The sequence below is a fragment of the Topomyia yanbarensis genome, chromosome 3 (assembly GCF_030247195.1).
Source record: "Topomyia yanbarensis strain Yona2022 chromosome 3, ASM3024719v1, whole genome shotgun sequence".
NCBI classification, from domain to species: domain Eukaryota; kingdom Metazoa; phylum Arthropoda; class Insecta; order Diptera; family Culicidae; genus Topomyia; species Topomyia yanbarensis.
This window is the reverse complement of record NC_080672.1, coordinates 100723598-100741322: the sequence shown is the minus strand read 5'-3', so window position 1 is coordinate 100741322 and position 17725 is coordinate 100723598. Positions and strand designations below refer to the sequence as shown.

General features: G+C 35.6%; 1 protein-coding gene across 1 annotated transcript in view; it reads right to left on the bottom strand.

Annotated features, from left to right (window-relative positions):
* Positions 1-17725, bottom strand: part of LOC131687102 (uncharacterized) — a 129479-nt gene that overhangs the window by 62150 nt on the left and 49604 nt on the right. The window contains exon 2 of the mRNA XM_058971143.1: positions 6967-7054. Coding sequence (XP_058827126.1) covers positions 6967-7054 — 88 coding nt within the window. The remainder of the gene's footprint in view (positions 1-6966; positions 7055-17725) is intronic.

Below are 17725 nucleotides of genomic sequence, written 5' to 3'. Positions count from 1 at the left end.
AACTGCAAAGAGTATTCAAAACATGGTTTTCAAAAGAATTTCGAAAATGCTTCTTTGGGGAAGAAAATGGACATTGTTTTCGTGTCCAGCGTCGTAAAATTGATACACAAAATTCCTTTTTTTTAGCTTAACGTGATTACCTCAGAAGTTGTAAATTACTGTAATATGTTATCATGTCGCGCGGAGGTTTGCAGTTAACTAAAAGTTTAAAATTAGTCGAATCAAATTGCTTCAGTATACCATCGCGAAATAACTCCTACTGTCTATCAACCCACCAATACATGCGGGTTCTTTTCAGAGCCATCAATACAGTGCATAAAGTATTTAGTTACGTGTTCTTACCTATCTCATTTTACAATTTAATCCATTCACTGCAAGAGACAAACGAAAAAAGGATGTTTTTTTCTCGGCATTATTTTGATTATGACGTGTTGAACGAATTGTGGTGTATTCTACATCAAAAACAGCTTAATTTATGCTTTGTTCATTAAGCATAGGAATCAGTTCGAATATGTTCAAGTAAGCCTTTACGATAAAATTTCACAAGCCATGTTTGGTTAGGCCACAGGGTAGATGGGGTGCGCGACGTTTGGCATAAATACGTTAGGCATAAGTACGTTAGGAATAAGTACGTTGGGAATAATGAACGATTGGCATAATTCACAAAAATATAAAAATAATCGCAAGCCTTTCGTTAGAGATTTCGCTTGTTTTTTCAGGTTATGAAAAATGACGCTTTGCTATACCATAACTAACGCATAACTTTAGCGAGAGATTACAAAATGAAAAATGGAGTTTTTTTATTTTTTCTGTAGACGAGATGAAGCAAATATCCTTTCAGTTTTAATACAAGCAAATTTCTAGCCTTTTAGATGTATTACCAATAAAGTTGCATTCAAATATTTAAAAAAAAGCAAAATAATGAACAGACATCAAGTTTTGGATCCAATGGAAACTGGCAGTGTTATGTACAGGATCATCATTAGGGTACGGATTCTAGGTTTGTAACGATGCCTTTTTCGTTTCGGAAACTCATCACAGTACAGAAATAAACTCTTTCTCACATCAAAGAGTTTCCCTAGCTCTATTTGTGATGGCCTCGAAAATACAATAATTGTGCTTAAGAATATGGGAAATCATCAATATAGAACCAGCAATATTCTTATATTCGTTGAATGAAGAAGAAAATATAAAACTCTGAAGAACAACTCATGAAAGAAAGAATGATGCATTTTATCATCATTCTTTCTTTCATGAGTTGTTCTTCAGAGTTATATATTTTCTTCTTGGACAATTACACCTTGCATGCATGAAGAACTAATATAAGTTAATTCTTTCATGCCGAACTTTTTTCTAGCGTCCATAGGGTCCAAGAAACACGAAAAACCCGCTTTAAAAGATGCTTCTTTCGCAGTGCTGGAAGCTGCTCAATATTTACCTTCCGGTGCTCAACACAGTTGGTCGGTGTTAGGTCAGACCGGACTAAGTGACAAAATATTGAGATATGTGTTTATTCACATTAGTTACTTTTTAAAAAAATACAAACTGTCCGAAGACAGAAACTAGCCTACTAAAAGGTTCCTACTTAACTCGTTGACGGATGTGACTGAACTGAACTAGCAACTGGTTTATTTGTTTCCTACAACCTGGCTACCTAGTCGGGAACTGCAGCGTCGGCGATTATCCTGTTGCGACTTGTAAATGATTACCTGGCGTCTCGCTCCTGGTTACTGGCTGATGCAATGTTGGTGACCGGATGCGTTGACTGCTGATGTTTGCGCGTGTGGGGATCGGGTGATTGAGGTCGAACAGTACGGTGTATGCACACATGGTGACTTCTGGGCACGTGTATGCATAACTTCCCCTTCGTTAAATTGAACCGTCTCGGTTCAACCTATTGTGTCGAGTTTGGTTGTTGAATTCTTATGAAGGTTTTGATGCTCCAAATTTCTTTGATCACGTATATGAAGAAACTTGTAACAAGCAATGACATAATGACGATGCTTCCTGTATTCGCAAAGCTGTCCTTTCGGTTTGTAATTTCTAGATGATTTATCCTGTGACGGTTGTTAGCTTGTAAATCGTGTAATATCTCCATAGGTTCTAACATCGCGTCTGATTTATTAACGAAAACAAAATGTAACGGAAGAACGTCGGGTTTTGTTTTGAAACGATAAGTTTTGCTATCGTAGCTGGTTTTTCCAATGGTGATGGAACAATTGTTGAATGTAATGAAGAATGTGCCAGAAAGGTTTTTGGGTCCGTAGCCGCATGTATTTTCGAGGTGTACGGGATTTTTAGCACTTTTTAGTAGAATGCCGTTGTTGTTGATAATTTCGATCTGTGAAGATCTTGTATCCTTGGTAAACACACATTTACTTGGTTCACCGCGAAGTAGTTTGTGGTGACATTCGTTATTGGTTACGTTAATTAAGTTTTCGATGTTGCACACGAAAGTACTTTCGATTTGACTGCATGTTGTGTTCAACAGGAATGTTTCGTTTTCGTTAGTTAATGCATATTTACTGGTAGTTTTGATTATTTTGTTATCAATTGGTACTGGTTCGGTTCGAAGCAATTGGTAATTACCATTTTTCAGCCTTGGTATTTTGATAATAAATACTATGGAAGAGTCATTATGAAATGCTGTCATTTCCAAGTATTCATAAGTTTGGTCGTAGCTTGTGACATCGATGTTCTGCGATTTTAAAATTTGGGTTGCCAACTCGAGTTCTGCAGGGTACAACAGTGTTGTTGGGATTACTCCAAGACGTGAGAGCTGAACGGCTTCAAAAATGTTGTCCAACTGGTATCGAATTGTGTCTAAGTTGAAAATTACATTGTGTAGGTGTAACATATTATTCCAGTCAACTGATCTATCTATGTTTAATCTTGATTGTTTTATAAAATCCCTGATTGCTACTGACTGTCTATAAGCTTCTTTTGTTAAATTGTTAATTCTTTTTTCGAAAAGGTCATTGATTTGTATTTGTTCATTGTTCTCTGTTATCAACAAGTTGTTTGAATTTTTGAGTACATCGATTTGGTTATTTAGATTTAAAAGGTCTTCGTTATCAAGGTTACCAGTGATAGACTTGACTAAGCTCCCTAGAATATTAATGCTTCTTTTTTGTTTGCGTTTTGGTGTTAAATTTTGTAAAATTCTGCTAGCCTGCTCATGTTTTTGAATTAGAATTTTTGTTACTTCTTCTATCTGTGTGTTTTGTTGTAAGTCTGAAATAATTGTTTCATACTGTTTTAGTATTAAATAAAATGGTTGTAATTTGACTTCATGAATAAGCTTATGGTAGCCTTGTTTTATGGAAGCTTCACCTAGTTTTATCGCAAGTATTCCTGGATTATTAGAAAGATCCGTTATTTCTAAATGAAGAGCATTTGATTGAGAAACTGGAAGAAGAAGGAGGCCAATGATGATGATTAAGTTATCCATCCTGAAATGAAATAGATTATATTAGCGTTGTGTTTTCTTTTTTCTTTTAAGCTTAGTTTTATGGATTTTCCTCCCATTCTCGTCGATGATATTCGGTATTTTATTGTCTACAACTTTGATCTCTCTGTACCGTTGTTCGTGTTTCAGATTATTTCTTTTCCTCTCAAATACCGTTTCGTTCTCGATGAAATTTTCAGGGTCTTCTCTACTGTGGTTTAGTTTTTGTAACTGGATGATTTTTCTTTGCTTATGTGCTGCTGTGAACTGCTCGTAGAGTCTTTCCTTTTGCCTGATCCTTTCGTCGAGATCTTCGGGTACGGGGTCTTCATTTCTACAACCAAAAAATAATTCTCTGGGTGTTAAATTGGTTTCAGAGTGAATGGAATCATTATAAATTGATACTGCTAAATTCATTCTAGTTGTTTCTGATAGGTTCTGAGTATTTTCTTTGTGAGACAGAATGTTGTGCAGTTCTCTCAACGTTCTGTGAACAATTTCAACAGATCCATTTGAAGATGACTGCCCAACACTTGTATAGTGATACTCAACCTGATTTTCCTCTAAGAACTCTTTTAAGGTTGTGGATGTAAATGAGGCTTCATGATCCATGACGAGAAGTGAAGGTTTTCCAATGTTAGAGAAGAAATGTGTAATTGCTCTTAATATATGTACAGTATTGCGGGATATTATAGGAATAGCCATTGTTAGTCGTGAAAACTTATCGCAAAGTGTTAGATAGTGTTTATTACGTATGATGAAGATGTCCATATGAACAATTTGCAACGGTTTTGTAGGTGTTGCTGTCAACTGAAATTTTTGTTTGTATGGATGTCTCTCATACTTGGATTTTTGGCATAGTTTACAAATGTTAATAAAGCGTGTAATTTTGCTTCGCATACCTGGGAAGAAATATGTGCGTGAAATATGATTTTTCGTTTCGTTGATGCCTCTATGGTAAGAATTGTGACGTGTTGAAATTATTTGGTCTTGTTCTTGTTCGTCAGTAACGTCTTCTAGTATTTTCTGAGTCCAGACAATTTTGAAAGTTTTTGCCCGTGCGAAATAGTTTTTGTACACTATTTGGAGATTTCTCATAATGTTTTCATTGCAATAAAGTGCGGTGGTACATTTCGGAGATGCATATTCTTTTAGTATGTTTATTAGAACTGCTGGACTAAAGTGAACTTTCTTTATAATTGTTCTGTGATAATTTCTAAAGAGTGTTAAAGATTCGCGGCTACTTTCATTAGCTTCTTGAAGGATTATTTGATTTCTGAATTCGTTAAGGGATCTTAATGTTGCGGGGATGAACTCACTGTCATCAGTGTCTGCTGAATGTTGAGTCATCGTGTCTGTAGATGAGGTGTTATTAATTTCTATAATTTCTTCCTGATGTTTAGGTTCATCTGTTTCATTTGTAATTCTTGATAGTGCATCAGCGTTGCTATTTAAAATGCCTTTTTTGTATTTGATTTCAAATTCTAGTTCTTCGAGAGCTAATTTCCAATGCAGAAGTCTCCTGTTAAGATCATTTTTCTGTCTTAGCCAGACCAATGGTTTATGGTCTGTTCTGATTTCAAAAGCTCTCCCAAAAATATAAGGTCTAAAATGCTTTGTTGACCATACGATAGCTAAAAGTTCTTTTTCAGTCGCGGAGTAATTGCACTCTGTTTCATTTAAGGTTCTTGAGGCGTATGCGACTGGGTGTTCTTTCCCGTCGCTGAATTTTTGTGACAGAACAGCGCCTAATGCGAAATCACTGGCATCTGTTTCTAAAATGAATTTCTTGTTGAAGTCTGGATACTTCAAAATAGGGTCTGTTGTAAGTAATTGTTTACAATCGTTGAAACAGTTTGTAAATTCATCATTATGAACTATTTTAGCGTCTTTTTTCAAGCATTTTGTCAGTGGTTTGGTTAGTTTCGCGAAATCTTTGATGAATTTTCGGTAGTATCCCAAAATTCCTAAAAATCCTTTAATTTGAGTAGTTGTTTTGGGAATTGGCCATTTCAAAATTTTTTCAATTTTATTAGGGTTTGGTTTAATGCCATCCTGGGTAACGATATGGCCCAGGAATTCACATTCCTTGCGAAGAAACTCGCATTTGTCCAACTGGATTTTTAAGTTTGCGTTGATAAGTTTTCGAAGCACTTTGTTCAAATTTTCAAGATGCTGTTGTAGGGAGTTTCCAAAAATTATTATGTCGTCAAGGTAAACCAAACAACATTTACCTATCAGATCGTTCAAAATATTATTCATTGCCCGTTGAAATGTTGAGGGCGCATTTTTTAAACCAAAAGGCATTCGAATAAATTCGAAATGTCCTTTATCGGTGCTAAAAGCGGTTTTAGATCTATCTTTGGGTTCCACTTCTATTTGGTGGAAACCGGATTTTAGATCTAAGGTTGTGAAGTACTTGCTGTGGCCTAATCTATCAAGAATTTCTTCGATGTGAGGGATCGGGAACTTATCGTCGATGGTTTTTTCATTAAGCTTGCGATAGTCGACGACTATGCGCCATTTCTGTTTTCCACTGGCGTCTGCCTTTTTGGGTACGATCCAAATAGGAGATGTCCATGGAGATAAAGAGTGTTGAATTATACCATCGGCAAGCATTTCGTTTATCTGTTTCTGTACTTCCGCTTTATGAATCTGTGGATATCTGTACGTTTTGGTATGTACTGGGATGTCGTCGGAAGTTTTTATGGCATGCTTTATGGTTGTCGTGCAAGATAGTCTATGGTTCTTGTTATGAATTATGTCGGTGTTTCTACTAAGTATTTTTAGTAATGAATATTTTTCTTCGGAGTTTAGATGCTTTGTGCGAATAAGATTTTCTAAATCTTCGATAGGGGTATGGAGCTCTGCTGTTGTATGGTTCAATTCCATAGTTTTGTAAATTGGAAATACTTTTGTCGGTTTTGTCCAATAAAATGATGCTTCCCTACCGAAATTAGTTGCAAGTGCTTTAATTAAGCCATTGTGGGATTTATAAAGTCCGGCTGGTATTTCGATATCTTGAATTCTAATATTTTTTGGGAGAAAGACATCGCAATTCGCATGTGATACAGGTACTTCGATTATTTTGGAGTTGTGTGCGTTTATTGTAATATCTGGGAAACCTAAACGTTTAATCTGTAAATTAATTACTTCGTTTGGAAGGACAAGTTTATTATTTCCTATGTCTAGCAATGCTTCCATTTCTGACAGCGTTTCGTATCCCAATAAGCCGTCAAAAAATGTGTGGAATTTAAAAAGGTAAAATTTCACTTTTTTGTTGCTCTTAAAAATTGTTGTGGTAAATGATTCATTAGTTTTGTGTTTTCCAGTATTATTTGTAATGGAAATGGTTTTACATGTTTGTTTTTGTGTATTCTTAATTAGGTCTGGTGAAATAAAATTTTTATTGGCTCCGCTGTCTATTAGAATTTTTGCGTCTTTGCCATTGAGATTAATTGTTACGTAAGGCAAACCGTTTATAGTGTTTATCTCGGATCGTCTGCTGTGGAAATTACCTGAAAATTTAATTCTTCGGAATCTTCGTCAGTCTGGTCTTCTTCGTATTCTTCTGTTTCTGGTTCTTCTTTATCTTCGGCTACATGGCTAAAAATTTTAGATTTGTTATTCGACCTAATTGAGGGGTCTATGTCCATCGGAGTTGTTTTTTGTCGGTCGGAGTTTGGTTTTTGGTAATAATTATGTGGGGTCTTTTGTTCCGGTTTCAAAAATGTTTTTCCAAAAGGTTTAATACCTTGATTTGGTAAATTTGTATGATTTGTATGCTTTTTTGTGTTTTCCGCGTTTTGAAACTTGCATAAAAATGCATAAGCAGACTCCAGATCGTCTGGTTTGGCTGCCTGTGCGTATCCGAAATATTGCCTATTCAATCCATTAATAAATGCTGCGAGACATTCTTGATCCAAAAAGTCACTGATTGCCTCCCAGTGGTCCCGATATAAATTTTTTTGTTTAGCCAGAGCTTTCATATTTTGAATGATTTCTTTTGTCCGTTTATAGTATGTATGAATTGATTCTTCCATTTTCAAAGACCATAATTGTGTTTGGTATGTAGCCATGTCGTTCTTATCCCCGTAGATAGCTTTAAGAATTTCGCTAACTTCGGTGAAAGTTGAAGGGTTACCATTAACACAAATTGTGTCTCTGGCTTTGCCTTCTATTTTGTTTATAACTGTTTGTTCGTATGTCATGTAAACATCTGGGTTTACAATATTTTGAAAAATTGCTAATGTTTTTTGGGCTGTGGCGAGCCACGAAGCGAGTTGCTTTTTATTACCATCAAAAGATGGGATTGCTTTAATCGGATCTGGAATTCGAAAAAAGTCGTTTTGTCCCGAAGGTGCGGGAGCAATTAAGTTTTCTCGTTGCTGCTGGTGTTGCTGCAACTGTTGGTTTAAATTTGCGTTATCCAGCTGGAGAGCGTTAACTCTTTGTTCCAGTGAACGCATGGTATTGTATAGAGACTGCAAATTATCTTGCTGCTCCATTTTTTTTGTGAATTTTAATGCCTTTACTTGTGGCACGGGGTTAAATTTTGGCATAAGCAAGGGTTGGTTACTTACCTTTATGTTGTGAGAGGGTAGGTACCGCCTCTCAGGATTGAAATCCCACTAAAAGTTAGAAAGGTCCTCCTTGAAAGGGTCTCAAGTCCTCCACGTATCGGGGGATGGCTAGCGCCGGACGATTTCACGCCGCAAATAGAAGATCGTGTATTCGACACTATTTCACGGTGTGCTAGTATTTCTAAAGTTCCACTGCCACTCACTTTAATTACACACTACACTCTTGATTATTTTTCTTATTTTGTGGCAATTTTATTTTTCTAATCACTAGCACGGATTCACTCTTTTAACTCTTAGCGAGGCGGCCTAATCGACTGCGCCAGATATGTGTTTATTCACATTAGTTACTTTTTAAAAAAATACAAACTGTCCGAAGACAGAAACTAGCCTACTAAAAGGTTCCTACTTAACTCGTTGACGGATGTGACTGAACTGAACTAGCAACTGGTTTATTTGTTTCCTACAACCTGGCTACCTAGTCGGGAACTGCAGCGTCGGCGATTATCCTGTTGCGACTTGTAAATGATTACCTGGCGTCTCGCTCCTGGTTACTGGCTGATGCAATGTTGGTGACCGGATGCGTTGACTGCTGATGTTTGCGCGTGTGGGGATCGGGTGATTGAGGTCGAACAGTACGGTGTATGCACACATGGTGACTTCTGGGCACGTGTATGCATAACTATTGATTTCGAGAAAAATGAGTTTAAAGTTTGAATCGCAGCATCCTTTACATTATGATGGGAAATTAATATTTGCAATAACTCTTGTTTATTGTTACATATTTCACATCTGGCAAAAGTCGAATGTAGCTGGCGAAATTCTTTATCCAGTGCTATCATTATCTCATTTTTTGATGTTTTGCGACTTAGTCCGGTCTGACTTAACACCGACCAATTCTCCTAGAAAATTTTCAATATTCTATGTGCTAGGAAAAGATAGTCAGAGACGGTCCAAATTGCTACGCTTTATCAGTTTTTAATAATAATGGAAAATAATGAAGATATATCAAAATTTTATTTATCAACGCCAACTGTAAATATCTCTGGTGGTACTAATAGCAATATTTTCACTTCTAAGTTCTAATAGTCCCAGTTACTGGCCTTCCTTGTTTTTGTGGGTAAATTCTGCCTAAATCAAAAGTTTTAGCAGTTTAAAATCGTTGTTGTTTACAAACAACATGAGCATGAAGGGGTTGATGTGCTTTATTCATACCTTAATACAAAATAGACTGATTTTAAATAAGAGTATTTATCCTATTTTAGAGACGTTCATTTTTTTCATTCGTTCATTCGATGTGCATTCGTTCTGCATCTTTTATTTGAGTGTAGATTTCTTGAGGTATGTACGATAGAATAAAATGATGATCGAGTTTTATCAGTTTCCAGAGTAATTAAAAAAAATTTGCTCTCATACCACCCGAGGCTGTCTCCACCAAAAAGTTATTTCCTTAAAGGACACTTCATTATGATAATTTCTGCCTAACATCCATTATGCCACTCGTTCATTATTCCTAACGTCCAGTATGTCAAACGTCTTTATCCCTAACGTCCATTATGCCTAACGTACGTATGCCAAATGTTTGTATGCCTAACGTATTTATGCCTAATGGGGTACACTGGGGTAAATGTACTAATCTGTTGTTTTCTACATAAGTCGGAAATATGCACCATATAAACGATACTTTCGTTCGTTTGATATTGCCAGGAGAGATGCCCAAGATGTCGTTTAGGATTTACCAATCACACCAGCTCGAAACAACTTCTGCTGTATATCGAATCACAAACCTTAGTTGTCTACGGTCAGTTAAAAGTAGCCTCCATTGATCAAGCTTTCGGATCGTCTATGCTTCCTGTTTAAATTTCAAAATATAACAACCGAATTTCTAAATATCCGAAACGCACAAATTTTTCAGCTACCAAACTGTTTGCAACCAGCTTTCCATTCATAAAACAAACAGCAAAATTACACTGCGTTGAAATCGCATCATTCAACATTTCGATCACGCACAGTCCGCGTTGTGGAACTTTTAACTTTGTTGATTTCTGGTTCACGCATTAACATACCTGCAGCGTTGCGGGTGGCATGTGGGGTAGCAAATGTTGAAAAAGAAAATGTACGCAACCCCAAATCACAGACGTTACAATTTTTGGCGATGGAGATAGAGAAATAGTGCCCGACCAACCCTCGCCATATAACGCCACAATATTACGGCCATTATCAGCCTCAATCACGCAATTAGGCGAATCTTTTTTTCTCCACTCTATCTCTCTCTCTCTCACGTCTGAAGAAATCAACAATTCACGATATTTCAAATTTCAGAGCGGATAGCGATGATGCATGATCATGAAATTGAATTTCAATTGGTGGGTGCAGCAGAACTAGACTTACAATTTTCGATAAAACGCCATACTTATATCGGAATGTGTAGAGAGAAAGGCGAACTATAGTTTAAAGTTGATTGCCTCTACCGATGAAAATTGCATACTTTATGTTGCTCTAATAAAATATCGTTTTCATTTTTTTCAAGAAACACTGAACTGCAAAATAAGTCAGCGGAGAAATTTACAGGTTGGCCCACAACGCAATAACCCAGTGTTTGCTAAACATAGTGTGAAATACTATTTTTGGAACTTGCTAGTCGATCGCCTACAGGTAAAATTTAGCATCGCCGTGAAAATCAAAACCTCAAAACATAACTGCATTAAACCGAAAGAATTGGGTTTGTTGTACATATCTATCGATAAACGTAAGAATGTTCGTCCCCGAATTAAATGCCTGTCGTCGTTACTCAGCTGACAAAATTAACGCTTGAACAAAAATTACGAAAAAATAACAATTCCTTGTTAATTAACCGAATTTGCATGTTGCCGATGAATTCCTTCCAACGAATAAAAAATTATCGCCCCGGATTGGACCGAACTGTATAGTTAAATGGGAGCGTACCATACAAACTACGATGGCTTCGGTTTTATTTCAACCAAGAGCCGGCACGCGACAGTTTATGATTTACCGCGTTAAATGACGTGACTGATGGTGATAGGTAATCGCCGAAAACAGATGGAAATTGCAGGAACCATTACCGGTGGTATTTTTTGTTTTGTTTGTTCAACGCATGGACCAGGACCTTACTTCTCTTCCGAGGGAAAACAGGTATTTTAAGAATAAATCGAAGGTTGTAAGTTTGTAATTTTTAGTCGGGTCGTCACCCCTATCGGTAATGGAAGTGCATTTTAGATAAAAAGTCAATAATTCCGATAAGGTGCCCGGTACCATCCATTCGCTAAGGAATTGTACGAAATTGAATGTTTTTCACACAATAAACTATGGTCAAAAAAGTACTATTTTTACCACCATTGCGTGATTGCACCGTACTACGGCGAATGTTTACATTTGTTTTTGTTGACATCACGGGACATATGTTGAGTTTTGAGATTATAAAGCCATTAAGTCGCTTATCGCCGAGCGGGCAAAAAAGGTACTCATAAATGAATAAAAAAGCACTGATAAGAGTTGTTTCGTTTCGGGCCATTTTCGGTTGGACGTGAGTAGGAGCTGGTTTTCGCAATTTCTTTGCCTATTTGCTCATTGATTATTAAGAAAGACAACTCAAGTTTTGGGCTATGTTCCTGGTATTGTTCGAAGCACGTTTTTTACACGAAAAGATTATCCACTGTTCACGTAAAGGGAAATTTGCTAGACTCAATATCTGGTTCACCGCGAATTTCTCCCTAACTTTAGTGAGTTTTCGAAATCGTTGGATTCGGTAGATATAAATTAAATATCTCCAAATATGTATAGGTCACATTATATAAATACAATTTGCACTGGATATTTTTTTAAATTTTGGAACATCTGATTGTTTGCCATTTTTTGTTGTGTAAGACAATAGAAAAACTAAAACTTTGGTAAACTGATTTTCAGTAAGAAACTGTTTAAAAGTGATTAATTTTGTACGGTAGTAAGTAAAAGGATAACATTTTAGATTCAGTTTCGCGAGAAAATCTGGGCACCTAAAACGTATAGATCTTTTGAAATATTCCACAAAAACTTGAAATATTTCTCACAGATGCGGACGTATATCTGTTCAATCAAAAAATGTATAATTCATTAATGTGTGTTGCGGCACAGCATTTATGGCCGCCCTTTTCGCTGCTACCGTCATAATCACCATAGCAGCGACGCGTTACTGTCATTTGACAAACGCTATGACAACATGCCAATTGCAGTGAATCTGTAGTGTCAGATCATTCAGTGAAATTATGTTTACGTTTAGAATATGTAGGTGTAATAAAATGTGACTCGTTCTCTTTCGCTATCCAACCACCGTTGTGAGCGGTCGGTCTGGTAGTTATACTAATAAGTTTTTTGATTTGCCATTGAATCCGAACTCGTTCTGCCACCGTTCTACACATTTGTAAAGTAGGCATTGTACTTGCCAGCGAGGTAAATTCTTCGATTCCAACCAATTCCGGACTAGAGAAGCTGAACACAACGTAGGGCCTAGTCACCAAACGTATCAATGTGTAAAAAGCAATTTCAAAAATTGGGTCGAAAGATGTGCATGCTAGGAAAATTATGTTGTGCAATTCAAGTAAAAATCTGGGATATCCAATTATAATACTTCTGAAAAAGCTTGGCTAATCTGCAAATTCTGTTCACAGTGTATCGAAATCGTCTAATCCTCGATTTCCAACAGCTACAAAGAAAAGAGACGCAATGAAACAACAAACAGCTTTCTGTTCGCACTGTTGCTAGGAAAATGAAACTCCTAGCCATAAGGCTTGTCCGCGAGAAAGTCTGGGTACCTAAAAACACATCGATCTCAACTAAGGCTTGAAATATTTCTCATAAATGGACGTATGTCTGTTCTATTCAAAAATATATAACTTGTTCGAATGCATCCTTTCAAAAATGATGTCAAAAGAAGTGCGTATAAGAAAAGTTATTTTGTGCATGCCTTTTAGGTATCAACGAATTATATATTTTTAGAACAGACAGTGAAACATTATTTCGAACCATTAAAAAGTTAATTTTCTTAATTTTAAAAAATTAGAATCACCCTACCTACTACTTAAAATAATATAAAAGTATAGTAAAGTGAAATATTTTATCATGAAAACGAAACTACATTTTATATATTGTCAGCCGGGAAAGAAATTTAAAAATATTACAAAAGGTGAATTTATGAAAAACCAAAATTTTAATAAAACTTTTTCAGTTTTCATTTTTTTACAACCTATTCTTAAGATGTTTTCCAGAGTTCTTGAAGATCTTTTTTCTAACACATCAAAACTCTAGCTTCTATTATTCAAAAGATATAAGCACTTAATATAAAAAATAGGTTTTCTTTAAATCATGTAATGAAATTTTAAAATATATCGTGGTCGTTATTTGTTGCTCAATTATAACTCTAATCATGACTTTATTTATAGTTGAAAAAGAATTATCTTTTTTTTGTCCCAATGAATGATATTGTTATTTAAAAAAACATTTTTGGTGAAAAAGTGCTCATAACTTTTCAGCGGAAATCGTTAGATATGTGGTGCCATGAAACAAATTGTTCACCTTAAAACAATCTTCAAGTTGTCTGAAGAATGCTTCAGTTTTAGTCATTACCGCAAAAGTTATTTTAATAGAACAGAAACGCTAACAAGCACCCCAACCTTCGATTTTGAATTTGTTGTAAAATGAAAAGTATGACAGATAGAGCTGACATGTCTTCAGCAAACTTGTTCAAAATTTATTGCTTTACAACTTCGCTGAAGGTCGTTTAGCTCTAGATAGAATGATTCGAAAGTTTATTTTTTGATCTTCGATCCTTCCAAAACATGATATCTTCACGAGCATGATCTTTTTCGATTAATTGCTTCAATTTCGACAAGCTGATACTAACATCTGCATCGACCGCATTGGCTTTGTTTGCCAACACCTTCGGCATATTTAATATCGTCGTCGATGTTGCCAGTGTAATACCCAGCGTTCGCATTAAATTTGTGGCGCAAAATGCGCAAAAAGTACGATTTCTCATACAAAATGATAAATTTCCTATTCACAATGTGTTTACGGTGTAGTGTGCGGTACCAAAACGGTACACTATGTTGTTTCGCTAAATATTTAAGTTCTTGCGTTGCTTTTCTTCAAATTCTAGACATACCCAATTGTCGTGCCAATTTGCGTGTACGATAAGCAGTTCACAACTTTATTAACATTATTCATAAAACCAATGGTTGACTTATAATGTTATTCATATATGGTTCAAAATTCTTATTATAATAGTCACGATCCAATATACGTGCTCGTGAAATAGTAAGGGAATGTAGTCAAGGTTGGGACGGGTTTTTTTAGAAGCTGATATATTGTTTCCATGACAATATTTTGTAGTTTTTAGTACACCATTTTGTAGATGTATTATGTGGCTTAATTTCTGCGAATGGAAAATGTTTACTTGCAGTTTTAAATAATACTCATGATCAATTTTCTGCATGCTGGCAAATTGGCCAAAAAAATTGTGCCGTATAGGTTGGGATACTTCAAACAATTTAAATAATTAAAGGCAATTTTAACTTTAATATATTAATTTTTTGGTTAATATTTATTTGTTACTTGGCATTTTAGAATAAGAATAAGTAACTGAAAGACTTATTTACTTTCATTTGACAAAGTTAATCTGACACACAGTTTTTACATGTAAAACTTGTACGCAATCTTGTACGCATGCGTTTACAATACATGCTCGTGAACGGTTCATGATTCCTAGTATAAAAGTTACGGATGACCATGTGTACCCATGAAATAAATCACAAAATAATAAAATATCATTCATGTATTCGTGAACTGGCTCATAAATCCTAGTATAGTAGTCAGGACTTACCATTAATGCTCGTCAAATAGTTCACAAAAACATTAAATATTATTCGTGGGTTCGCAAACTGGATCATGATTTCTAGTAGACGATTTAAGACCAATTTTGCGTGCATGTGGTATTTGGAAGATATCCCTAATCATTTTCAATTTCATGCAGCATGGCACTGAAATTTTACAAAATTTGTAATATTATTTCATGATTATGAACATCGTATAAATAAGAACCCAGTTGAAAAATGACGAATGACTACTTAACCGAAATAAATCCAAAAATAATATATTACAAAACAGTCGTGCTCGTATCAAGATGATAAATAAACATAAATCTCTACTCGTGACTAAAATATCGCGACAACGTGAATAGAAATTATGAAAATCATAACAAAGTTCTTAAAATCATGAACATAAATCACATTACTCGTGATAAAAATACTCAAGACGAAAATATCGCGATAACGTGGACATAAATTAGGAAAATAGCGACTAAGATCCTGAAATCATGAACATAAATCTCTCTAGTCCAAAAAAATCCGATGGTGAACTTATAACTAAAATAACACGGTAACGAGATGAAAAATCACAAAAATCGCTAATGAGCCCCTGAAATCATTAACATCGTTTGACTGTCGGCTATGTATTCCCAAATTATGAACAAGAATCATAACAAAAACTAAACATGTCCAGGGACCAACAATAGTAGCCCAACCAAACATTCGAATGTAACGTATTTGGGGCAAATTAGTTTTTTGGAAACACAAATAGTTTCATGAATACGAGGTTTATTATTCACGAAATCGTGATTTTTTGATGCATTTATGAATAGATTTTTTTCGTGAGTCTTTCCCATCATATACGGGAGGGAGCAAGACCTACGGTTTGGATCTACGTGTCCAAATCGAAAATCAGGATCCAGACACCTGTCTGTATCTAAACACGAAGTCTGGGTCTGGTTCAGGTCCGAACCTAGTAAGAGGAAAGGGTATGGGTTAGATCCGAGAACTGGTCCAGATTCGGGAGCTGGTTCTGATCTAGACTAAGCTAGTTTTGATTCATGGACTGATCCGGGCTTCGGATTCGTGATCTGTCCCGAATTCGGAAGGTGAGCCTAAATCGAAACCAGACTGCTGGAACCCAAGGCGAGAATCCGGTACAAAGCATCGTATCGAGTTAAAAAAAAAATTGTGCAATCCAGCCTGCTCTGTCAAAAAATCTTGAATTCCGGCTGGTTTCTGGTAATATTTAATAAGGCCGACCAAACCAGTCAGAACTGCAACTAGTTTGACTTGGTACTAATACAATCACAGGAATAAAATTATCACACATACAGGAATTATCCCACATCCAAAATGACTTAAGGTTGACACATACCTACTGAAAAGTTATTTGGCTGTGTGATGCTACCGAAGATCACCAGTTCACCGTTTAGTATCTTTGCGGTAATAGGGATTCATTACCGCAATTGCATGGTCTAATACCAAAAAGATAATAAAATTTTACCCAAAGTAACAGAAACTTATTCGTCGGATTTTGAGTGTATAAAACTGATGTTAGATGTTAGAAAACTAGGAGAAAATTTAAAAATAAGTTATATCTTTGTGCAAACCGTTCGTATGGTAGCCAGATTATGTCCGTATCCTGCCTGGAGTGGAAATCTATTATTTAGTTTCAACAAGCATGCGTAGACTACATAGAATGGTATTACAATATTTAGTTTATACTATGCATTATTTCTACGGTTAAGTTTAAATTTAATTTGTGGTCTAGATATGGAGTGGTCAATTGTTTGTCATTATAATGTCACACAATTCAATTGACGGGGTAATTTCAGCATAGTTTGTCCTGAAAGATTGTTCCTACACGGAAAAAATTGTTCCCCAAATCAAAACTTGCGATGAATTCTGGAGCAATCACGTTTTTACGTTATGAAAACAGGACCATGAGCGAAAATCATGTGTTTTATAACTATGTTCAATTTCGCTTCAGTAACGCCCGCATAACGCTTTTATTAGTGAGAATATTTGTTTTTGTATTGTGAGCTTCAGTCACGGTTTCCCCCAAGTTATTTCTAATTCGATGTTCAGTACGTGAACTAGTTTACAACTTTATGAACATTATTCATAAAACCAAAGGTTGGCTCATGGTGTTTTTCATTGTTATAGGAACATTAGTTCACAAAATCAAAATATTCTGGTTATGTTCTTGTGAACTATTTCACGAAATTCGGAATTTTCAATCACCGTGAACTTATTCATGATCACTAATATAAATCATCATCAAATATTGTTCATGTATTCGCGAACTGGTTCATGATTCCTAATATATTTGTTACGATACAACATCCGTGCTCGTGCAATAATTCACGAAATCATGAAATATTATTCACGTATTTGTGAACTAGTTCATGATACCTAGCATAATAGTCACAATTTACAATTCGTTTTCGGGAAATAGTTCACGAAATCATAAAATATTATTGATGTATCCATGAACTGTTTTGTGATTCCTAACATATTAGTCACGATCCAATATCCGTGCTTGTGAAATAGTACACGAAATCATCAAATATGATCCATGTATACGATATCATGAAATATTATTCATGCATATTCGTGAACTGGTTCATGATATCCAGTATAATAGTCACAACTTACCAATCGTTTTCGTGAAAAAGTTCACGATAAATCATAAATCATAAAATGTTATTCATGTTTTCGTGAACTGGTTCTTGATTCCTAGTACAGGATTTACAATTTATTTAGCGGTGTTGATACACTAAGCACTAATCATTTACAATTTCATGCAACATGGCAATGAAATTATTACGTGAACT